Source organism: Cavia porcellus, unplaced genomic scaffold (assembly GCF_034190915.1).
Source record: "Cavia porcellus strain 051 isolate PalLab524CR breed Dunkin Hartley unplaced genomic scaffold, mCavPor4.1 scaffold_1, whole genome shotgun sequence".
NCBI classification, from domain to species: Eukaryota; Metazoa; Chordata; class Mammalia; order Rodentia; family Caviidae; genus Cavia; species Cavia porcellus.
Window position 1 is genome coordinate 166,844,236 of NW_026947484.1, and position 23,840 is coordinate 166,868,075.

Consider the following 23,840-nt stretch of genomic DNA (forward strand, 5'->3'; position numbering starts at 1 on the left):
TTGCCTAACTTTCTCCTTTTGGTTCTTGACTTCATTCTTCCATTTTCGGGGAAGCTACGAGCTTTGTTTGTACAGACTAAACTGTTTCATTATGAGAGGATAGGGTCATGGTTTCATTTGGTTTGAGTTGGTTCTGCATTGCTTACAGCCAAACACAGCCCATCTGACCACACTGTAGGGGTCATTTCACCACCAAGGGTGTGTACCTCACTATGGCTGTATACCCTGGGCTAGGTGTTCTAGACGTTTCTTCTATCTTTGAGCTACTATGGGCTACACATCGTGTTAAGCAGTGCCTCTCATAATCTTCACAAATACAGTATCCTCATTCTCATGGGTAGACAGTTCTTATTCCTATCTTGCAGCTAAGGAAACTCTGAAGAGCTCAAGATCATGTTGCTAATGTGGTGGAGCTAGAATTCAAACTCAGACCTCACTCCAAAACCCAGCTATGAGTCACTATATCACGTTACCTCTGGCTAGGTGGCTAGGGCACATGAATGAAACAGTTCCCAAGCCCTGTCTATGGGCTTCTCCAAAGAACTTGAGTTATTTTGGATAGGGCAGCCCAGACTGATGTCAGTCTGTGGAGTAGGAGATACAAAAAGGACAGTCACTGCTAAATTTTTCACTACTGTGTTCTTTCACAGTAGCCTAGTCTCATGCTATTTAGTGTGCTTTTTTCCTACTTTTATTTGGCCCAAACTTGCTCTGCAGACCATGTTTCTTTTCCTGCCTTTAATAAATATAAAAACTTGCTACCTTTTGTGCTTTTCTTGGTCAATTCTTTGTTCAGGACAGAAAGAACCTAGAAACTATTATAGACAGCTAAGTTACTATTATAGGCACTCAGAGAGGGCCAGGCCCTTATGGGAGTCAGTGCAGAGGATAGGACACATTACAAATGTGGCTGGAGGTGCATCCATTGAAGGCCAGGCCTCAAGATGAAGACAGAATGACCAGGCCTACATGCCTTCCCCAGGGATAACTGGTATTTCCTATTCCATTAAAGTTCAGGTGATCTCAGTCACCTGGGTGGGGTGTCGAGGGGCTTCTGATTCATCTATTCCAAAAAAGATCCTGGTTTTTTCTGTGTACACTTCCTACATGTTTTGGATCAACTAAGAGACTATCTTTGTAATCTTATTGATCACAGCTTTGTTCCTCCTTGGTCCCACCTCATGATTTTGTACCCATCTCATAATTTTGCTCTATAAAACTTTGAGAAGTAGGCAATCCACTTGGACCCCCTCCTGTGTCTCCCAGACAGGAGCTGTCTGTCTCTCAATAAAATTTCCTGCTCTTAACCTCTGTTGTTCCTTAGAATTCATTCTTTGATATCAAACATGTAGCAGGTTGGGAGTTATATTTTATAAAATAATATTTTATTTTTTTAAACTGGAGATCAAACTCATGACCTCATGCTTGCTAGGCAGGTGCTTATACAACTGAGCTAAATCACCAACCCCTCCCCTATATAAACTTATATATCTTAAGGTGCTACATCAAGACAAATCTAGGAGACTGCAGTACTCAATATCTGATAAAATTTGCAAGTTTGAGGCTCAGAGAAAGTGTATGTGTGTGTGCGCGCGCTAAGGATTGAAACCAGAGCCCACTCATGCTAGGTGTGCATTCTACCATTGAACTTTACTCTCAGTAACTATCTGTTGAGTTGAATTACTCAAGATCCAACCCGGAATCTAAGCCCTAGTGGATTTTTTTCTCAGAAAGGCCATGTTGGCGCTGCCCTGGTATTTCGTAATTTCTCCATTGTGGCTCATATGTCTAAATTGTAGGAAGAGAAAATGTGGTTGAAGTGAAACTTCCTGACTTAGTTTCAGCTGAGAGAAAATGGGAAGTGAGAGCAATTTCCTTTCTCAAGGTATCAGGAGGAATGTGGCACATCCTTGCATGCCAGGAAAGACCAAGACAAGAATTCAGGGCAGGTCCTCTGACATGTCCTAGGAAGTAAAGTGGCTTTGCCTAGACAGGCCTTCACCTGCCTCTCATGAAGGCTCCAGAAGTTTCCCCAGGACATTACGTGTGTCGTCAGGCTGACAAGTTTTAGCTGCCAAAAGCAGCCCTTTGAGTACAAGCAAGGCAGGCATTAATTACAACATTAAGTCCAACCCACTTAGAACAGTGTTTAATCCTAGCTCTCCTCACCTTCTGCTGCGGCCACATAGAACTGACTCAACCCTCCTCATTGCTGCCGGCCTTCATACCTGCTGCGCCCTGTCTGAGATGACCTGCCTTCCTCAACGCCCCAGTGCTTCACCTGGAAAATTCCTTTGCCACTGCCCTGTCAACTCTGTGTTGAATCAGGATCTCTGGAGTTAAGGCCTCTGGAGAATCACACTTTAAAAAGGTCCTTAGGTAATTTCAGGGCTCAACTAGATTTGGAAATGACACTGTAAACACACTTACAAATTCTTTCTTTCTCTCTCTCTCTCTCTCTCTCTCTCTCTCTCTCTCTCTCTGTCTCTCTCTCTCTCTCTTTCTACCACATAAAGCTCACATTGGCTTCTGTTCTTCTATAATCCTATATAACAGTCTCCTTCCATAACTTGGACAGGAGCAGGGTTGGGGAAGTGGCGTGGAACAAGAGAGAAATGCAGTGAGAAGAGTCCAAAAGGGAAGGAGTTGCGGAGGGGTGGGGGGTCATGGACTCTGTCCTCCAGCTGGTTCCTGAGCTGACTGGGTCCCCAAGGAGGAGCAGTTCATGGAAATGTCCGAAAGGGACTTCTGATTTCCTGAGCAGGAATGGAGATGCAGGCCCAGGGGAGCACATGGGACCTCTAGGATTCCATCTCCTACACCACAAAGGCTATAAACTGGATGCTTCCAGGGGGGGTTTTTGTGATGGTAGCTGCAGCAGCAAAGGTTTCTTCAAAAGCTGTGGACAGCAGAATGAACTTGTGGGAACCAGAGATAGAGAAGAAGGGCAAGGCAGATGTTACAGGATGTGACAATAGCCAAGAGATGAAGCAACCCACATGTTCATTGTTGGATGAGTGGGAAAACAAGGTAAGGTATATGGCCACTGCCACCATTGAGAGGCATGCTTCCAGTGGACAGCCAGCAGGGCAGGGAGACACAAACAGATATGCCCCATGCAGCCACAGGCCACTGCTGGAGACTCTTGCTTCCTTCAGGCAGCCAGTGCCGACCAAGATAATCAGACAAGCACACCTCTGTGTGCCTGCTGCCATCAGAGGAGTCCCCACGCAGGCTGAGAGAAGCAGCCCCAACATGAACCCCTGACCATTGGAGAAGCCTCAGTATAGCTACACAGGTATGGAGAAGACCTCCTCATACCCTGCTACCTCCCTGGGAACCTAGGTTCAAGAAACCCAGATGCCTGTCCCATTCCCCTACACCACAGAGGTGAAGCCAACATGGGAAGTGCCTGGGACCCTCACACAGGTTGTTGGGAGGAACCCAGGAAAATGTCAAGACAAAGGAGGAAAAGGCAATTTCAGATCTCCAGTCCACACAGAACAACTCCGGGTGATAAAGACATGGAAGACAATGGAGATCACACACCTGAAATCTCAGAGGACAGCAACTGAAGAAACAATTTCATGAGACTGTACAAGTAATCAGATCGGAAGTATCTCAGGTAAAAGAAGAAATCATAATCATAATGAAAGAATTGCTGAGCATATCTAAAGAAGACATAAATAAAAAACAAGAGCATAGGAAAATGATGGAAACCTTGAATGAGCAATACAGGGAGGAACTGCAATGCATCAAACAGATTCAGAGAGATATCTAAGAAATTACAAAGTCAGTTCAAAGCTGGAAAAACTGCTTGAAAGAGACTGAAGATAAACTTTCAGACTTTGAAGACAGGATCACAGCTAGCAATCATGAAAGGAAAGATCTATTAAAAACAAGAAGAAACCAGGAAATAATTCGATGGCTGTAAGACGACACAAAGAAAAATAATTTAAAAGTGATAGTGTCAGTGAAAAAGGAAGAGTCAACACAAATGACCTAAAAAGACTATAGAAGAGCAGAAAACTTCCCAAACACGGGAAAAGACGTGCTATACAGATAAGCAAAGTGTATCAAACTCTAGCCATAACTAAAATAAACCTACACTCAGACATACAGTAATCAAGATCCCAGAAATTCAGCACAGGAACAGAATATTAAAAGCTTTTAAGAGAAAAGAAACAGATCATATATATGAAAATGCATCAGAATCATGGCAGACTTCTCAACACAAACCATCATGTCAAGAAGTTTGAAGTGTTTTGAACACTAAAACAATTCCAATTCAGATTGATGTTCCCTGCAAAGCTATCTTTCAAAATTGATGCAAAAATAAGACACTTCCATGGGATGTATTATGGTAACCATTGTGATTTCTTATTATCTTGCTTTGAAAGTCCTATCATACTTTCCTTCTTTTGATTGGATTTAGTCTGTTTTGTTTGATTTTATAATATGTGAAGATACGGACAGATATTCTGAAGAAAATAAAAGACATTATAGTAGCCAATGTTGATTTCCTGTTGTATTGTTGCATTGTTCTATTCTGATTTGCTTCATTCTACTTGATTCAGTTTTATTCTCTTTAAAGAAAAAAGATATAGTATATACTTACAATGGAGTACTAGTTGGCCACAAAAAGTGATGAAGTTGATTTAAGCTGCAACATGGATGAATCTTGAAAATGTTATTCTCTGTGGAATAAGCCAAGCTCCATTTATACAAGGCATTTAGAATAGGCAAATTCATAGAGACAGAAAGTGGACCAGAGATTTCTTAGAGCTGAGAGGAGAGAGAATGAAGAGTTATTATTTAATGTATGTAGTACTTATGTCAAAAATTACGGAAGAGGTTTGGGCACAGGTAATGATAATGGCTTCAGTGCAGTGTATTTCATGATAGTGAATAATCACATTGTTACAAATGGTCCAAGTGATAAATGAACAGCTTGTTGCAATTAAAAAAAAGAAAGAACAATAGGAACATTTCATTGAATTTATAAAGAACACTTGACTTTGGTGCAGGACTTCCTGAAAGCTTTGCCAAACTTTCCTTGGCCAAATAGCCACATGCTTCTCCCCAGGCTTCTCTTCTCTTCTTCGCTTAGGTCAGACTTGCACCCTGGTCTGGTGGCTTTCCCAGAATTCCCAGGCAACATGCCCCCCAGGACCCATGCACATCTCTCTTCATCTTGGCATCTGCTTCTCAGATGACTACGATTAACACAGAGATGGATATGGCTCAGGTGCTGGTTCACAGGCACATTTGAGGTCCCTGTCAAGGTATCTCAGAATCCCCAGGGACAAAGAGTACCACCATCAATCAGGTGGGTAAGAGCTAGTGAGTGAGGAACATAGCAAAATACACTAGACCAACACACTTCAAAAAGCTTTTATTGAATTTAATTTCCAAAGCACGGATATTTGAGACAAGTTTGCGAGGACCCTGAATTTTGGCAGGGCTGTTTTTGACTACTATAAACACACACACACACACACACACACACACACACACACACAGAGGCACCAGCGTTCCCTTGCTCACAATAAGATCTCTTTAGGAAACAGACAGTTCTAAAAGGCACTGATGGGTGATAGTGGTGGGCCTTGCCCTTCCTTAGGCAGCAAGCTCAGCCAGAGCCCTGTCCAGGGGGTCCACAGACCAGTAGCTGTCATCCCAGCCAAGGAACCAGCCCACAAAAGAAGGAGGCTCAAAGCCTTGCTTCACCAAAGTGATGGGAGTCCGTCTGTCCCGATTAGCTGGGTCGGTCTCGATGTATCGCTTAGCTATAGACACACATGGGGAAAAGGAAATGCAAAGGTTCTTAGAGCCTCTCACAGCAGAGAGACGGTGGTTCAGGGCAGGGGTTGCCAATGACGAATTCTGGTCCTGCTGTCCCTACTGCCTGTTCCTATAGAAGAGACTACCATCCCTCATGGGCAATGGTACCCACACAGCTTCTCCACTACCTGTCCAGGTATGCAGGAAGAGACTGGAATTATAGCCCGACTTCTTGGTTACAAAATTCCCAGCCTTTCACTGAATGTACTATTTCTCCCTGGCTATTGGAAGATATTACAGAATCCGCTTCCAGTTTTCCAGGTCTTAAATCAGCTCAGTTCAGCTACCAGGGATCTGCTTTTCAACATCAAACCTTAGCAAGTTTGGGCATCCTGGGGACGGATGTGGTTTCTCACTTGGTCCTTCCTTCCCCTATCACCCAATGGCCCATGGATAAAGGCTTGGTTCCCAGCTTGGTGCTATTGGGAAATAGTAGAAACTTTAAGAGATGGAGCCATTGGTCCTCCTTTTAGGAGGTCTTCTGCCATTGGGACATGCCCTAAAGGGGACAGTTGGGGACCTACATATTATTCCCACTCTCTTTTCAAGTTCCAGCCACGGGCTCTGCTCTGCATACCCCACCATGATGTGTTCCATCACTATAGGCCCAAATGCAACAGGGTCAATGGACCATGGACTGAAACCTCCAACACTGTGAGCCAAAGTGAACCTTTTCTCTTTGTAAGTTGATTATCTCAGATATTGTTACAGTCATGGAATGCTAAGGGATCACCTCAGCAGCCATTCTTAGGCATGACTGTGGAAGAAGAGATCCCCCTCTACTGAGGCTAATTCCCAGACAAGGCTGGAAACTGTCCCTACAGCCAAAGACTCTGAGTCCTTACCAGAGGTCAAAGCTTCTGTCTTTTCCTCTTCTTGGGAATCCTTTCCAACCCAGACGAAGACCTGGGGGTGACATGAGAAGTGTAAAGTGCACGAAGGTCCAAGTTCACTGCTGGAGGGAGAATGGGAAAGTATTTGGTGCTGAGCCAGACCTAGAAAGTAGAGACTCAGAGGGCAGTGACAGCTCCAGAACTTTTCTGGCAACACCTGGTACTTCTTCTTCAGCCAGGTGCTGCTGGTCTCCCACCTCCTGGCCTTCCCCCTCCCTCCTGCACTCACCTGGTCCCAGGTGTCCAGGAGCATGACGTCATCGGTTGCCAGGTCTTCCTGCATGAGCTCGCCGGGAACCTCCTCAATCTGGATAGAGCATCACATGAGTTAAAGGAAGAGCCTTTGCAGCCCCATCCGCCCCACGACAGAGCTGAGGCTGGTCAAGGGTGGACAGTCTCTTTCCTCCAGGCTGCACCCCTAGACAGTTCCTTCCTGTCTCTGCTGCCTAGGGGCCTCCAGAACCAGCTCCCTAAAGGAGGGACTCACCACAAAACGTCCAATCTTGTTGGAGCAGGCGAAAAGGCGAGGAGGGTGGGCGTCCATCTTCTTGTCCTTCAGTCGTGGAGACGTGCGGTAAGCGGCCTTCCCACCCAGGGCCTCCCAGAAGCTGTCTGTGAGGGGAGGTGACACCAGTTGCTGAGGAATGCCACCCCCTACCCCAAGTGCCAGGCCATGTCATCAGACCCCTGTGCAGATCAACTGCTTGTCACCCCAACCTACAATCCCAGACAATGAAGAGTGAAGGGCCATGAAGGATTTGAAGATGATGAAGCAGAGTCTACCTGGGCAGTGTAGACTTGGGCAGCAGACAGAGCCAAGATGACAGCACTGCAGGATGGGTATATTTATCCCCACTCAACAAATGACGCAGCTGAGGCTTAGAGAGGTGAAGCAACTCATCCAGCATCACCCGGCCAGTCAGTGGTAAAGCCAGGATGAAAATTCTTTCTGACTCCAATCTTCAGATTCTTCCCCTATGCCTGCTGTCTATACCTGTTCTGTCCACATGTGGCTATTTCAGTTTAAATTCATTACAGTGAAACACAATTAAAACTTTAGCTCCCCATTTCCATTAGTCACATGGCAGTGCTGTGTGTACATATCAGCATGCAGTTGGTAGGTCTAGAACATGTCGGCTCTCCCTGAAGTTTCTCCTGAGCACTGCTGCTGCACACCCCCACCTTTCCCACACTTCCAACACCAGCTGGAAAGGAGTAGGCTAGAAACACCAGCAGAAAAGACAGGAGGCAGCCACAGAAAGGCAGGATGGTGGCATTTCTGACCAACCAGGTTCTAAAGACCAGGAGAAACATCCACCTCTTCAAAGTAGTCACCCCTGCTCTGGTCTTCTCGAGGTCTCCTGGCAAGTGACCACCTTCCCCAGTGGCCTTTTTGGCATCTGGAGACCCCTCACTTGCTGTGGCCCTGTTTTAATCAGCCACTTATGCTCAGCATGCACAAAGACCTGGGGAGGGGTGAGGAGATGGAGCCCTGGGGTAGGCAGAGGTGGGGAGGCTGACAGCTCAGTTCTAACCACACAGCCCCTGCCTGGCACCCACCTGGCTCGCTGCCTTCAGCCACCTGCACCGGCTGGGCCTTCAGCACCCGCAGCAGTTCCTGGGCCCCTGCCTTCTCTGCGTCGCTGGCTCCCATGCCCACCCAGAGGTAGGCAGCTGAGGGGGTCTTCAGCACAAAGGCATCGTTGGAGTTCAGAGCACCAGCCTTAGGCATGATCTGGGAAGGCAGAGATTCATTAGCCAGGAAGCACACAAAAGGCCCCAGCACCTCCTCCAGCTCAGGGGACCCTGCAGCAGGACTAGCTTCTGGGCAAGAACTTGTAAAAACACATCCCATTAGAGCTGAGGACACAGCTTTGACAGAGACAGCCGACTCTCCTGAGTCTGAGGCCAAGATGACTCTAGAATTCTGGGCTCACAGAAAGTGAGTTCCCAAAACAAAGGAGGTGACAGCAGCTCTTCAGGGTGCTCAGACCGTCCTGGAGAACCAAGCCCAGGTCTTGTCTTCCATCTTGAAAGGGGTAGTGGGCTCCTCCAATAGAACTGTATGGAATGGACTATGTGGAGGGTAGTGAGCTACCTGTTACAGGAGGTGTACAAGGGACGCTGGGCATTCTTGAAACAAGAAGAAGTCCAAGACGGCCTTGGTGCCAGGTCAGAAAGGCATAAGGTGCGGCTTCAGAGACCCTTACCCACCCCCACTGACTTTGGGCAAATCTGCCAAGTTTTGGGGGAGAGACATCTGTCCCAGGGGTCCAGGCCCTGTGTGTTACCTCAACGGCCCGGGTGGCTCCAGAGCTGCTGGCCCGGACCTGGAAGAGGCGGGTGCTGGCGGGAGCCGTCTGCCCACCCTCGCGGGAGGTGCCACCCTTGTAGATGATCATGGGCTTCCCGCCAAACAGACTCATGAGGTGGGCGGGCTCCTTGCCTTGGACCACTCGGCTCTGGAAGGAGACAGCAGGTGAGTCAGGACCAGCATCCATCTTTCTGTGTGGCACTGGGCCCATGCCCCCAGTCCAGGCCACCACCCTGTGTCTGGGTGTGACATGGAACATCCCAGGCACTAGCAGGGGAACCCAAGTTCCAGGAAGGCCTGAGGTCCCCTGGGTGCTGCTCTCTCTGCCCACTCTATGCAAATATTCCCTTAAATGGAAGCTCAGGACGGCTCCTGGACACTCGTCCAGAATGGTGATGTCGGTTCCAGGTATGGAGGCTACAAGTGATGTGGACAGAGCCTTCCAGCTCCAAGGCACCCTGTGGCCACCCAGTGCCCCTCACCCAGAGGTAGGTGCCGCTGCAGCTTGGTGATGGAGGGAGGGGACAGAGGAGGTGTACACAAGAACCTCGCTCATGTTGGTGGGCTAGGGGGCTGCTAGGCAATCCAGATGATGACCTCGCAGGCATGCCAGGGGTCCACTGCTTACCAGGACCATTGCCACTGTCTACCTCAACCTGCCACAGCTGGGTGGAGACTCGGGGCCCACCCTACTTGGCCCCCTGATGGTACAGTCCTCAACCTCTCAGGTTCTTCCTCCCCGAAATGGGCAGAGTGTTCCTGCCAAGGATGGAGTAAGCTACGACAGCAATCTCTTGGTACCCAGCACCCAGACTGTCGTTGGTCATCAGGGCACCAAGCTCAGATCCAAGTTGAGAGCCCTGCTCATGCCAAGGGCCGAATACAGGCAGCAGAATTCTTGTCTGCTTCCCCTCTCTGTGGCCTGGCTCTGCTGTCTCAGAAGGTTCACCAGCAGAAATCCCTGTAGCCCAGGTTCACCACTCAACAGCTGTCCCCATCTTCTCCAGATCAAGGTCAACTCCCTTGACCATGGCTCCTCCAGCCACTCTCCCAACCTCACAGGTCAGCACCTCCCTCATCTTCATACCCAACACCCCTCCCATCTCAGGGCCTTTGCATATGCTCCTCTTGCCATCTGGAAAGTACTTTCCTTTATCTTTGCCCAATCATCACCTACTCATTTCTTAGACCCTACTCAAAGGGTCCCTTGGGCAGGAGGTGGGCTTCTCTAATCTAATTAGATGCTAGCTGGGATTTATGTCCTGTATTAAGTATAATACTTATGCATATGAGAAAATCCTTTCTGCCAAGTATATCTCTAAATGTTTTAACACTGTTAATTCTTTGTCCTTAAGCACATCGATCCTGCAGGGGGTAGGACACAGTGATTATCCCCAATTTGGGAATACAGAGGAGCAGAGAGGCTAAGAGACTTAGCCAAGTTTGCCCAGGGGTAGAGACAGGGTTCAAACCAAATCAGCTGGTTCCACATCCATCCTCTTAGTGAGTGGTAACCACTACAAAGTGGCCCTGAGCAGAATTTAAAATTAACCAACTGGCTTTCTATGTTTACTTGTGAGTCTGTCCCAGGCCTAGGCCCCTTGTCTGCAGATGGGACAGTGGATTCACATCGAGTGAACCACTATGGATCACTGGTCCCGGCTGAGGCCTGTAGTGGCCTATGATGCCAGGGATGCCTCAAAGGACCAGAAGAGGCCACAGCTGAGGATTCCTGGCTTCCATCCCAGTGAACTAGATACAGACTGTAGCTGCAGGCATCTCACTCCTGCAGTGAGGGTTAACCTAGAGGTGAGTAGTTCTCCTGAATTAACATAATTTATTACTTGGAGAAGTCCTTGAGCCCACTCCCATGGTCCTGCTCAGTTTCCTGCATTTTCTACTCTAAGCCCCTGTGAAGTTCTTTGTCTCAGTCCCCAAAGAATCTCGAATACTGCTAGAGGGTTTTGATCCTCCTGGAGCACTAAAATCACACCGCTTGTCTCTTTTATTTAAGCCTTTGCCATCTACTCATTTGGGAGGTTTCAGGCCTGATCAGTCTGAGACACTTAGCTGCTTGGCCACACGGCCCTTCCGCTACCCCGTCCCACTGTGTCTTTTCATTCTGCTCTCTGCCTATGTCGTCATGTGTGGTCTGCATGTTTACTGAATGTCTGTCCCACTGGACTCCAAAGCCCATTAGCACACAAGCAGGGTCTGGGTGCCCATGGCAGACATGATGTGGGGCACATGGGGTCCCTGCATAAATATCTGCTGCATGAATAAAGGGATGGACGGACAGTGAGACAGAGTAGCAAACAGCCTAGGCACAGCTGCAGCCTAGAGAGGCAAGGGGCGGCTCACTCACCTGGACAGGGGTACCTCCGAGCTCCTCATCCAGCTGGGTGGTCAGGATGGCAGATGCAGCCACCTCATCCTGGGTAGACTGGGCTCCTTGCCTAGAAGAGGACATGAGACTCAGCACTGAGGTTTGCACAGGGCCCTAGGACTTTCTGACAAACCCACCGATCTCTATGCTACCGAAAAGGACAGACTCTGAGGGGAAACCGGAGTCAGGAACTGAACCAATGCCGTCTTCTCTCAGCTCAGTCCCCTGCCTTGTTCCATAGAGCTGGGCACAATGAATGGATTCCCTTGTCCTAAATGTGCCCTGGAGCGGACAGGCGGGGCATCCCACACTGGGCAGCTATAGCAGAGGAGGCTGAGATTCAAATTCAAGATGAGGAAAAATGGCCGGGGTGCGCCTCTGTGTGGAAGAGCAGTTCAAAGAACAGCAACTGTGGCACAGGTCCATGGGCGGGCAAAGACATCAGCTGATTTAGCCTCAGGGGCAGGGCTTTGATGTTCACCAAAAGGTTGGCAGTGACTGCCCAGAGAAGGGGCAGTTAGGGGAGCTGGGCTTTCTACCCCGTCCCTCTCTGCGCGGACTCAATGTTCCATGACCAACACTTGTTACCTGGACAAGCAGACAAAATCTGACAAATCAGTGTGTCGCCATAGCAAATTTTAAAAAATTGTTTCTGAAGAATTTTGTGCCAGCCTGGCACAGTGGTTCACACCGGTAATCCCAGCACTCGGGAGGCTGAGGCAGAAGGATCATTGTGAGTTCGAGATCAGCCTGGGCTACAAAGTGAGCTCAAGGCCAGCCTGAACTGCATAGCAAGACTCTGTCTCAAAAAGACAAAAACTAAAAAATAAACTTTGTGCCCTGTGCATGTACACTGTATTTTATTATACTTTATCTAGTTTAAAATTGTTAGGCCGCTTCTAAATGTGTGACACTGTTAAGGTGAGATTCACTCTGCAAGATAACTGATGAGTGCCCTTTGAAAGTGTCAAGGTCATGAAAAGCAAGACTAAGAAACTTAAAAGATTGGGAGACTAAGGAAATGTGACAAGTAAAATCTATGTAGAATGCTAGGTTAGTTCCTAGGCCAAAAAAGGGATAGGAGTGAGAAGAGGGATGAAATTCAAGGGAAGCCCAAAGACAAACATCAACGGCCAGTTCCTCCTGACTGATGGTTATATAAGATGTCAACATAGAGGAAACTGAGCAATGGCATACAAGAACTTTCTGACTCCAAGACAATTTTCACAACTTTCCAGCAAATCCAAAGCTATTTCAACATTAAAAAAAGAGAAAACTCAAAGAAGAAATCCAACAGTTAATAATCAAACAAAGAATCTGAGACTATAGGTGGTCAGAGAAACACTTGATCTCTGTGTTGGAAATCAAACCCAGGGCTTTCTACCTGCTAGACAAACATTCTACCCCCGAGTCACACTCCCACCCTGAAATGCAAAATTTAAGTGCTACAAGAAGCCACTTAATAATTATCAGGTTGACAACATTGACCAGCTGGACAGCACAGCGCACAGACTTTCACGGGTTGCTGATAGGAATGCAAAATATTATCAAGGACACTGGGGGGTCATCTATCAGAATGACAGAGGTGAGGACTTAGGACCCTGTGATTCCTCTTCTGGGAACTGACCCCAGTGGGAGTTCTCTACATATTCCACATGATATTTGTTTAAGGTTACTCCTCTCAGTGATGCTTGTAAGAGCCAAAGACTGGAATCAACCCAACCATCTATCAATAGGAAACCTGTGAAATAAACTACCCAAAGAAATGTTATAAAGCTATAAAAGGGGCTGGGGATTTAGCTCAGCGGCATAAGTGCCTGCCTTGCAAGCAGGCAGTCGTGAGTTCAATCCCTGGTACCAGTAAAAACGAAAAAGACCAAAAAAATAAAAAAAAATTTAAAAAAAAATAAAGAAAAGCTATTAAAAAAAAAAAAAAGGAAGTTCTCTACGTAACAACATAGATTGGTCTCCAGGGAGGACTCAGGCCAAAAAGTGAGACATGACAATGTACATACTACATTACATCCCGTACATAGGGAAAGTAGAGAATGAGGAATTCTTGAGTCATATTTGCACAAGAAATTATTGCAAGCATTTACCCATGCAAGGGTGGGGTTTCAAGAAGAAACTAGTGGTGTAAGATTACTCGATTTGGAGTAATGTGAATGTATTTCCTGTTCTAAAAGAATTATTGAAATAAAGTTCTAACTGGCTTACAGAACAACTGCATATTTACGGGGTAGAGCAAAATAATTTTTGCATTTAAAAACCCATGCTGAAGAAGCATAAGCACCAGTGGAGCAGTACTCAGCATGGGCTTGCAGGGAAGGTTTTCTTGGTTAGATGGTTTCTCCCTAATAACCACATCTCTGACAATACACCTGTCGTATTTCAGTAAGAGGAGGTCTAGAGAAATAAGACAAGTGCCTGAGGACCAGAAGCATTCCCAGAGAGGTGCAGAGGCCCACCTCGCCCACACCCCAAGACCTCCTGAGCCCTCACCAGTTGTAGATGATCTGTCCCTGGCGGCCGCCATGGCGATAGTTGTACAGAATGATGTAGCTGTCGCCCCCGTAGAACTGCCCATACGAGGCAGGGTCCACGGGCACCTTGTTGGAGCCTTCAATTCTCCAGATCTGCCGGAGCAAAGCTAGGGTCAGACACCCTGCATGACCCCCACCCCACCTCGCGGGAGCTCTTCCAGGTGACTTGACTCAGACCCAAGCTGAAGTTAAATTAACTGGCCCAAATCACACAGCCACAAAGAGGCAGGGCAGGGACTTGAGCCCAGCTTTCTCGCTGTATGTCCTGGCACCTCTCCCCTGTTCCACCCTGTACTTCATCTTGGAGGGACTATCATGGCAGCTCCTTCTGAACAGAGCCCATGAATATCAAGAGGCAGACCCCCATCCAAAATCAGGCTCCTTCTCCCCTTGACGGCCAGGGGAGTTTGGAGCTTGGAGGTTGCAATGAAAACCTGAGATAGGACTGTGCAGAAAGAGCCCTGCAGCCTGGTTGTGTCACCTGGGCCGAGCAGTTTTCTCATCTATAAAATGGGGATAATAATAAGACCTACTTGGAAGCACTGTGAGGCTCAAATGTGTTTATTCATGAAAGCTCCTGTTGTACCCAGAAGCAGGTGATATCTCTGTAGGTGGCAGCTACTCTTACTAATATAATAATTACTATTGTATTATTAATGTAGCCATTGTCTGCAGTTACTGAGTCACCTGGACTTTATGGGTCACTTCCAGAGACAGGGCCATTTCTAGGTGGCCTCGGAATGACCCCTGCTGCAAGAGCTGCGCAGAGCTCTGCGCAATGAGACTTCGTCCAGCCGGTCAGAAGGCCATGCAGCGCCACCTGGTGGTGTAATGGGGACACTGCGCGCCTCACAGGCAGGAAAATAGAACCCTACAACCTCGGAACTTTTAAGTTTCTTGAAGGCGACAAGTGGGATGAAACCCCATTAACAGGTGAGAAAGTGCATTCCCAGCCCTTCCCCGAGGATGCACCAGCTTCTGGGGATGGCACTCTGCAAGTGTTGCCTGGAACAGCCATCACTTTCCACTGCTCCTACTCCAACACCCAACCGAACCCAAGCATAGCTATCCTTGCATCGGCCACCCTGGCTGCTTGTTTCCCACAATCCTCTGGACTCCCTTCCATCTCCATGGATCACACAGAGCTGAGTCGGTTGTGGCTCTGTAGTCCCTCTCCTCCCAGCCCATGCACTCCTAGGTGTGGGTGGAGGGTCTGGCATACAGCAGGTGCCCAGGTGACACACTATAAAAAAATAAGCGTTTCATCTACCCAAACTGTTGTGGAAACCTCAGAGAGAACTGTCCTCAGGAAAGCAGAAACAGCACCCAAGATGGGCAGGGAAGGAGGATCCGTGTATGCCTAGCCCAGCCCTTCATCCCTGGGATACCTGTTTCTGGCCAGTGCCATCATCATCCATGCCGTGCTGGGCAGCCATGGCAGTGGAGGTGTGTAGGGTGGCGGCATCGAAGGGTACGCGCTCCACATTGGCAATGTGGCTGGAGAGGTAGGCCAGGCCTGGGCCGTCGGTCTGGTCTGGGTCCCGCCAGTTCTTGAAGAACTGCTTGAAGAGTGGGGTCTCACCACCCTCAGGAAGGACTGAAACCTGGTAATAGAGAGGGGTCGCAGGTGGCTGGATTGCCCTGTCCCCAGAGTCGTCTGGTTCATCCACTGCCCCAGACTGGCCCATCCACTGCCTCCTGGGCTCACCTGGGTCTGCTTGGGGTAGTTCATCTTGGAGATGAAGTCGGAGGCCGTTTTCAGGGCAGCCTTCCGCTCCTCCGTGTTAGCCTGCTTGCCTGTGGGCAGCCAGAAAAGCAATGGGGGTTCAGGAAAGGGGTGTTCAGGGAAAGGGGAGCCAACACCCCTCCCTACTCTGCCGAGATGTGCACCACAGAGGCCACAGAACCACTGCTCTCCCAAGAGTGGAGGCTCCAAGAGGTCCTGGGATTCTCACCAGGGTCCTGGTCCATGATAGTGACCACAACCATTGCCTCGGTCTATTTACTGAGCAGGTATTTTGTACTCAGGACTATACATAGATTATTCCATAAGTCCAGACAACAGCCTCGCAAATAAAGGTTATTATTTTCTTGATCATCTCATTTGCATATAAGGGAATGAGGGTCTCAGAGAGGTTCCATGACCCGGTCAAGGCACCTAAGCAAGAGCAACAGCTTCGATTCCGATTCTGGTCACACACACCACTCCTCCCACAGGGGGTCATCCCCCATACTAAGCAGGCTGGAATCTGTCCCAGTCCAGAGGTCCTCCCATGCCAGGACTCCTGCCAGGCAGCCCAGACTGCCCAAAGCAAAGGCCAACAGCCAGACTGGCTGGCCCAGGATCCAGGAGCCCAGAGCAATCCCAGGAAGAACCACAAATGAGCACTTGCTCTGCTGTCTGCCGCCACCTCCTTCCCTCTATCCTCTCTCCCCAGAACAAGCCTCAGACCATGCAGAGAAGACAGGAGGGGTCCCTCAGAACACCTCTGGGCCTCTCATAATGGACTGGTGCTTTTCAAGAGATTCCTGCAACATTCCACAAAGCGTTCCATTGACTTCCAGCATGATGCTTCCCAAATACAGCAGGTTACCTTCCAGAAACACCCAGTGTACATCAGCAATTTAAAAGCTCTCCCATCCATTATTTTATTTTATTTCTGTGAACCCAGGGCTTCTGCACTGAGCTACATTCCCAGCCCTTTTAGATTTTTTTTTTTTTTTTTTGAGACTGTAGGTTTTTGCAAAGTTATACGGGCTTGAATTCACAATCCTGTGGGGATTACAGTCATGCACCACCATGCCCACCATTAAAGTCCTACAATAACAAAGTTTAACACTGTCCAACTGACTGTGGCCTGTGACCTTATGTGACCGCGAAGCTAGATGCCCACATTTTTTACATGACACCAATTAATCTCCCAGAGAACTGATGAACACTTAGACAACAGTTTTAGCCCAAATAAGGAATGTAAGGTCCAGAGTAAAGTGCTCGAGATCACACAGAGTCTGGTGCAAAGCCAGGACTGCTGATGTCTGCTGTCCCAGGTGTTTTCAGCACACTGTACCCTCCCAGCACTGAGCCCTAGAAGCCACAGGTGGCTGGACAGGACCCTTGCCCTATGCCCGGTACCTTTCCAGACAAAGATTTTCCCATCCCTGCCGTGGTCCAGGATGAAGCAGTCATCTGACCTCAGGGCCCCCTGAGTGAAGGGGTTCTCATCAGCCACGAGGGAGACGGTCATGCTGCCTGCACCATTGGAGACCTGTGTGGACAACAGGGAAAGGGGACCAGGCTATGAGTGTCTGTGGCTGACACACAGCACACAGGGGACAAAGGAGGCACATAGGGCCTCCTGCTCCTGTGGCCTGCAGGGCAACGCTTGGTATCCCAGGAGATGCACACAGAGAGGTAAGGCAGGAACTGGGGACGCTTAGGACAAGGGAATCGTTCACCAAAAAGATGTTCAACTTGGGCCGGGGATTTAGCTCAGTGGCTTAACTGCATACCTGGCAAGTGCGAGGTTATGAGTTCGATCCCCAGTAGCAAAAAATAAATAAGTAAGTAAAAATTAAAAAAAAAAAAGATGTTCAACTCATCCACGACAAAAAGAAAAGAAAAGTGAAAGGAGCTAAGTGCAGCGGAGATTCTGCACGGGAGCTCGAAATGCAGAGAAAGTCAGACTAGAACGAGGCCTGCCCTTTGACCAATAGTATGGAACCCACATGGATTGCTTGGTTCTCACAAATGCACGTTTTTGTGAGGAGGCAGAGGAGAAACTGGGGGAAGCACTTCTCAGTGCTCTCTGTACTAACCTGCGTTATTTCTATCCACCCAAAAAGTTCCAAAATAAAAAGGCCATGGGGTGTGCTCAAAGCAGGTGGCTTCTCTATTTACAACACAGCCAACAGGAATCCTGGGTCATTGTGACCAGGGACACAAAACTTATGACTTCCTTTTGAGCAAACATCCTACACATGTACTGGATATGCTTCCACATGGCTTCCGGATAGCACCCATGGGACGCGGCTCGGTAATAGGAGAAAGCTATAGCATGTAGTGCCGGAAGGGGACATTTTGAGTATATCTATAGGTGATCTGATGGTAGTCCTAGACATAAGACTTTGAATTTCTATTTTCAATAAATTTAAAATAATAATAATAATAAAGTTCATTAAATGTAAAAACAAAATAGCATACTAAGCCAAGTAGCCAAGGCTCTCGGCAAACAAACACCCTCAGACCCGGGGTGGAACTCCAGTATGCTGTGCAGTGCAACAGCTGGCCAAGTGCAGGGTTCAAATCCCAAGGAAGGGATTGGGGGTGTGGCTCAGTGGGGGAGCCCTCTCCCCCAGGACACACAGGGACACAGGGCACACAGGGACCTGGAACAAGAACAAAGGAGAGGGAGCTGGAGAGGAGAAGAGGGGAGGGAGGAGGGGAAAAAGGAGGGAGAGAGGGGAGGGCAGGTAAGAGGGGAGGAAGGAGACAAAAAAGAGAAAAGAAAGAAGAGGGGAGAGGAGGAAGAAGAAGAAGGAGAGAAGGGGAAAAGGGAGAGGAAGGCAGAGAAGGGAGATGAGGTGGAGGAAGGAGTTATCTATCAGTGAAGCCATTAACGATAACCGGCGCCCCAGACACCCTCTTTCTGCAGTATTTCCCCAGGTACTTTCTTAGGATGCTCTCCCATTCATTTCCTCTGCAGACTCCCAGAAATCCTGCAAAGTTGACCCTTGTCACACACAAGGAAATAGAACGCGAAACAGAGAGAGAAACACAGAGAGGCGCAGAGACAGAGACAGAGAGAAAAACAAAGGCGCCGCAGGCATGGCTGGCTGATCACACCCTCATTCTCTCTTCCTGCAGGAAGGGCAGGGCAGCCTGGGACTGTCCCCCTGAGAAGTGGGTTAGAGGAGGCCCCCAAAGGGATCCTGACTTGCCCTGAGCCTCACAGCACAGAGGCTGAGGAGGGGAGAGATCTCCTGCCTCTCTGTCCTGAGCCCACACCCAGGGGGCCAGGGTAGCTGCCACTCACCTTGTAGAGCTTGGCAAGCTTGCGGTTGGCCGCATCCTCTTTGGCTGTGTCCTCAGAACCTGCAGGCAGTGCTGGCTTGGGACCCAGCACCTGAAGGACAGGAAGACATGGGTGGACTTGAGGGCAGCTCCTGAGAGAGTACCCCCTGCAGGTGGGGTCCATACAGCAGCCCTCCAGGTGCAGCCCACTTCATCCTTGGGCCCATGCCAGGAGGCATGAGTTAGCACTCTCAGTTTACAGAAGGGGAAACTGAGGTCCAAGCCCATGAAATCTCTCATCCATGCAGCCACCAGGTGGCTAAGCCAGAATTTGAGTCTCAGGCCCTGTGTTCACACCTCTATTTTGGACTGTCTAGCCTCCACAGCCCAGCTAATGTCACTCCCCAGCCATGGAGGATGTCCAGGCTCCTCTTCTCCATAACAATCACCTCCCTGCTCTTTCCAAAACTGGGAACGAATGTCCCTGGTCTCCTCTTTTCCCTGGTGACTTGTCTTAATACATCCCCAAAGCACAATGGTTGGCTGTCCCATCCCACTGCTGATTAAATGTGCCACAAACTCTCCGGGATGATGGTGAGCAGAGAAAATTGGGGACTGGGTCTCCCTTGTCCCCTCAGAGGGTCCCTTCTCCCCAGTTCCTTTGGGGGCCTTGTCCTCCCCACTGGAGGACAGGCTTTACTCTCCAGTGTGTCCTGGGATCCCAATCAGTTCTCAGGGGCGCTCTTGTACCGCCAGAGAAGCTGATTTTCCACACTTCCTAAAGCCTGTGGGCGAGAACTCATTGCTTCCTCCTCCTGGAAGTGGGATGAAGGAAGTCAGGAGCAGCCCACCCATCTGCCCGTGGTTACCTGGAGCATTTCCTCTGGCTCAGAACCCTCCTCTGACACCGTCACCTTGGCCCGGCCACTCCGCTCATTGTCCCGGATGCCCTTGGACACCTGTGTGGCCTTAAGTCTTTCGTACCGGTTGCTGTTGGAACCACACCACTGGTAGATGTTCTGTAAGATGGAGACTCCAGGTCAGCACCCTCAGCTTCTCTCAGGACATGGCAACGAGACAGACTGCAGGATGTGTGCAAACTCCCAGGCTCTGTGCTTGCACAGGGCAGGAATGGCAGGGCATGCACACGAGTGGGGCCACATCCAGTGGATGTGATCCCTGAGCTCCGGGCCATGAGTGCAGGTCTGGGGACATGTTTTTGTCACTGGTACGACCACACCCAGACTGTGTATGGAGATGTTTGCCCGCTGCTATAGTTTGCACATGGATCATCTCTTCTGAAACCCATGTGAAATCCGGATATAAAGGGTAAAGTTTTATGCATAGAAAGTTCAGAAGCAGGCAAAACTAATTTATGCTGCTGAGAGAATTCTGGACTGCAAGAGGCAGCAGGGCTATATGGGGTTGATGAAGGTTTTTTTTTTTTTTTTTTTTTTTTTTTTTTGTCTTTTTCGTTTTTATCGGTACCAGGGATTGAACTCACGACTGCTTGCTTGCAAGGCAGGCGCTTATGCCGCTGAGCTAAATCCCCAGCCCCGATGAAGGTTTTTGATCCAGTGTCTTCCCTTTCGTAAAGCCTTACACAACATCCTGGCATGATGTTATATACCACCAGGGACGTGTGCAGGTGAGTTCTGGGGTATGAATCTGTCCATGACCCCTTGTGAGTTTGTGCTCATGTGGGCTGGAGGGGGGTGCGTGTGTACACAGTGTCCACTATCTATGAAGCCGGGGGGCTTGAGTGTGCATAGTTGGGGTCTATGCAGCTGAACCCCTGCCTATATGTGGGTTTCTGTCTAACTTACAGTGCACGGTGGCCTGCTGCTCCCTGGACTTGCCCTGTCCATGCTCATACATCTGTCTTCAAGCGTGTCCACCTTCCCAGAGTCTGATCTGGCCAGGCCATGAGCACCCCAGTGACTCTTGGGAAAGGCAGGTAGGACTCACATTGCCCAGGTCTAGGATGAAGCAGTCACCATCGTTGAAGCTGTCCCAGGACACAGGCACCTCAGTGGCCCGGACCACTCGCCGCCCTTTCACCTGGAAGAGTCTCTGCACCTGCACCTCATTGGGAACCACGTGCTTGAATCCAGAAGCCACGCCTCCTTTCTGTGGGGTCAGGAGAATAGTATTGGTTAAAGGGGGAGGTCTAGAGAATCAGACCAGCAAGATACAGGACTGAGGGAATGAATTCTGGCCTGTGGATCACTGGTCTTTTAACAACACAGTGACACTTAGCCAGCACAGGGCTCTCACCCGGTTATCATTTGGGACTGGGACATTCGTCTGCCCACTGCAAGAAAGGAAACTGAGGCTCAGAAAAGGAAGAAATACGCCCAAGGTCACAGAGCTAAGCAGTAGGAGATTCCATGCAGACCACTTCCCACTGACTCTCATCCTCCACTAAAAGACCCCTGCACGCTTCATTGCTTTCTTAAAACCAGCCTCCCCCCAGGGATGTCCTGTGACACCCTACTCCCCTCAGATATTCTGTAAAGAGGTTTCAAACTCAAATGTGCAGGGAATGCTCCTTACTCTTCCCCTGACTGCTACACATGCCACGCATCATAAAGGTTCTGGCAAGGCCTGAGATGAAAGCAGCTGTGTGTTTTTCCTTTCACACCACACTGCCGTTTCTTGCTGAGTCCAGAACTCCTTTTCTCCACCACATCCTGCCTCTAGGCTCAAATGTTCTGTGAAATGCACTAACCCAACCTTGAATCTTTCCCACCCTTCAAGGCTCTCTAGGAAGTCTCCTTGAGCCACCACAGCCCACATCACACCATCCGTCTCCTTCCTCCTGTGGCACCGCAGCAAGTCCCACCCAACCCACCCTTCAGAGGCAGTCGTGGATAAGGCACAGTGGCCCTGCCTTTGGGGAAGTATCTGCCCCTCTCTGAGCCTCAGACCTATCCTCTGCCCCCTGCCATCATCATCAGGTCCTGGAGCAGAGACCTACAAGGGGCTTCCTGTCATCATCCCACATGTTCAAGGCAAGATGGGGTGGGGGTGGAGGGTTGTTGTTGTCTTGTTGCTATTATTTTGTGTTAATGGGGACTGAACTCAAGAACTTCCTACTGAGCTGCATCCCTGGCTCTTTTTTTATTTTTTATTTTGAGATTCAATCTTGTTCAGTCACTAAGTTGCCCAGGCTGAGCTCAAACTTCTGATTCTCCTGCCTCAGCCTCCCAGAGTGCTGGAATCACAGGTCTGTGCCATCATGTCCAGTTACTGGGCTCTCTTGAAGCTAGCAGTCAGCCCCAGATACCCACAGGCCCCATGCCCGAGAGTCAGACCTAAAAAAGTCCTTAGATACCACTGCAGCAGAAGTTGGCTTTACTCACAGGCACTCCGCAAGTGTGTGGCAAAGTCTAGAGTTAAATCCTGGCTTCTTGCACACAAACTGGTACCTCCCCAAGTTCCACATCCCATGAGATGGAGCAGAGGGCTTCCACAAGACTAGAATGAAGGTGTCCCAGGTTGCCCGTCCTTGGCACCTCTGTAAAGCCCTGCTTACATCTGATGTGAGCTGCACTGACTCAGAGAGCAGGGAGGTCAGGGGGGCCAGCTTCAAACAGGCTTCCTCTTTGACCCACAGGAAGCAAGATGCAGTGTGTGAAGTGATGAGGCTCAGGGGCCAGCACTTTGCATGCATCTGGCTGGAGGAAGGGTCTGTTATGCCATCTCACAGGGGAGGAGAATGGAGACCACAGCCCAGGGGCTCAACCAAGATCTTACACCTGGTGGGTAGTGGCGCCAGGATTTAAATGCAGTGTGGCTGAACATGCAAGACCTGCCTAAGTTCTTCCCAAAACACCAGGTCTTCATAGAGCAAAAGTTGCTTGGGTCACTGAGGAACTAGGCACCTTGAGTCATCTTTCAAGTAGAAAAAGATGTCTTCCTGTAGCTGGGAGCAGGAGCGGCCTTTGATGTCCTTTCTTGGTACTAGCATAAGTCTTAAGTCAGCGCTGACCTAAGCACCTGCCCGGGTGGCCCTTCCAGGAGTGAGCCCTTCTGTTAGCCATGCTGATCTCCAGGCAGCACTGACTCAGGCTTCACTCAGCTTTTCTTAAAGTGCCCCTTCACCGCTTCCCCAGAGCCACGGAGTCATGGCAGTACAAGAAGGACCTCTGCTTGTTACAGACCTCAAGAATATTCTGCCTTTCCAAGAGTGCCTTTTATTTTTGTTTTCAAAAAAACAGAAAACTTTTTTTCTCAAACAAGGAAAAGGATCACTTTCTGTCCTAGGTCTCAGCTCTCAGGAATTCTCTGCATAAAATATAAAAGAATATCTGATATCTAATGGTGGTGGCTATGAGTTTCCTGACCAATTAACTCCTTTAAACTTGAAGCTCTAGGAAATTAGGCTTGGAAATAAATAAATGCAAGCAAGCTTTTAGAAGACATTAGTGAGCCTGGCATTGTAGTTGGGGAAGCTGAGGCAGGAGGATCAAAAGTTCAAGTCCAGCTTGGGCAACTAAGTGACTTAGACAGACTCTCAAAAATTAAAAATTCAAAAACAGCTGAGGACGTGGCTCAGTGCAAAGGCTCTGAGCTCAGACCTCAGTAGACCTACAAAGGCAGATGACAGAATTTTGTTTTAATTTAATGTTTCTCATATTTACTATTAAAAATAATTCTATTTTTTCTCTTTGTAGTACTTGGGATTAAACTCAGGCCGTAACAATGAGCTATATTCATTTTATTCTTCTTTTCTTTCTTTCTTTTTTTGGCAGGGTCTAACTAAATTGCTAAATTATCTGGGCCGGCTCAAATTTCCAATTGTCCTACCTCAGCCTCCCAAAGTGCTGGGATTAGAGGCAATTGC

The 23,840-nt window shown here is 48.8% G+C and overlaps 1 protein-coding gene and 1 pseudogene across 3 annotated transcripts in view; one reads left to right on the forward strand and one right to left on the reverse strand.

Moving 5' to 3' along the window:
- Positions 1-5,378: 5,378 nt before the first annotated feature.
- Gsn (gelsolin) overlaps positions 5,379-23,840 on the reverse strand; it is a 39,723-nt gene continuing 21,261 nt past the window's right edge. For all 3 annotated transcript variants that reach the window (XM_005007950.4, XM_003478834.5, XM_063259726.1), the window contains exons 4-17: positions 20,960-21,121; positions 19,861-20,010; positions 19,014-19,103; positions 17,114-17,246; positions 15,689-15,777; positions 15,369-15,584; positions 13,940-14,073; positions 11,417-11,507; positions 9,029-9,199; positions 8,298-8,472; positions 7,225-7,349; positions 6,967-7,044; positions 6,690-6,750; positions 5,379-5,789 (exon numbers count right to left, since the gene is read on the reverse strand). In XM_005007950.4, the coding sequence (XP_005008007.1) occupies positions 5,620-5,789; positions 6,690-6,750; positions 6,967-7,044; positions 7,225-7,349; positions 8,298-8,472; positions 9,029-9,199; positions 11,417-11,507; positions 13,940-14,073; positions 15,369-15,584; positions 15,689-15,777; positions 17,114-17,246; positions 19,014-19,103; positions 19,861-20,010; positions 20,960-21,121 (1,845 nt within the window). In that variant the 3' untranslated portion in view covers positions 5,379-5,619. The remainder of the gene's footprint in view (positions 5,790-6,689; positions 6,751-6,966; positions 7,045-7,224; positions 7,350-8,297; positions 8,473-9,028; positions 9,200-11,416; positions 11,508-13,939; positions 14,074-15,368; positions 15,585-15,688; positions 15,778-17,113; positions 17,247-19,013; positions 19,104-19,860; positions 20,011-20,959; positions 21,122-23,840) is intronic.
- On the forward strand, positions 17,844-17,960 carry LOC111754360 (small nucleolar RNA SNORA11; annotated as a pseudogene).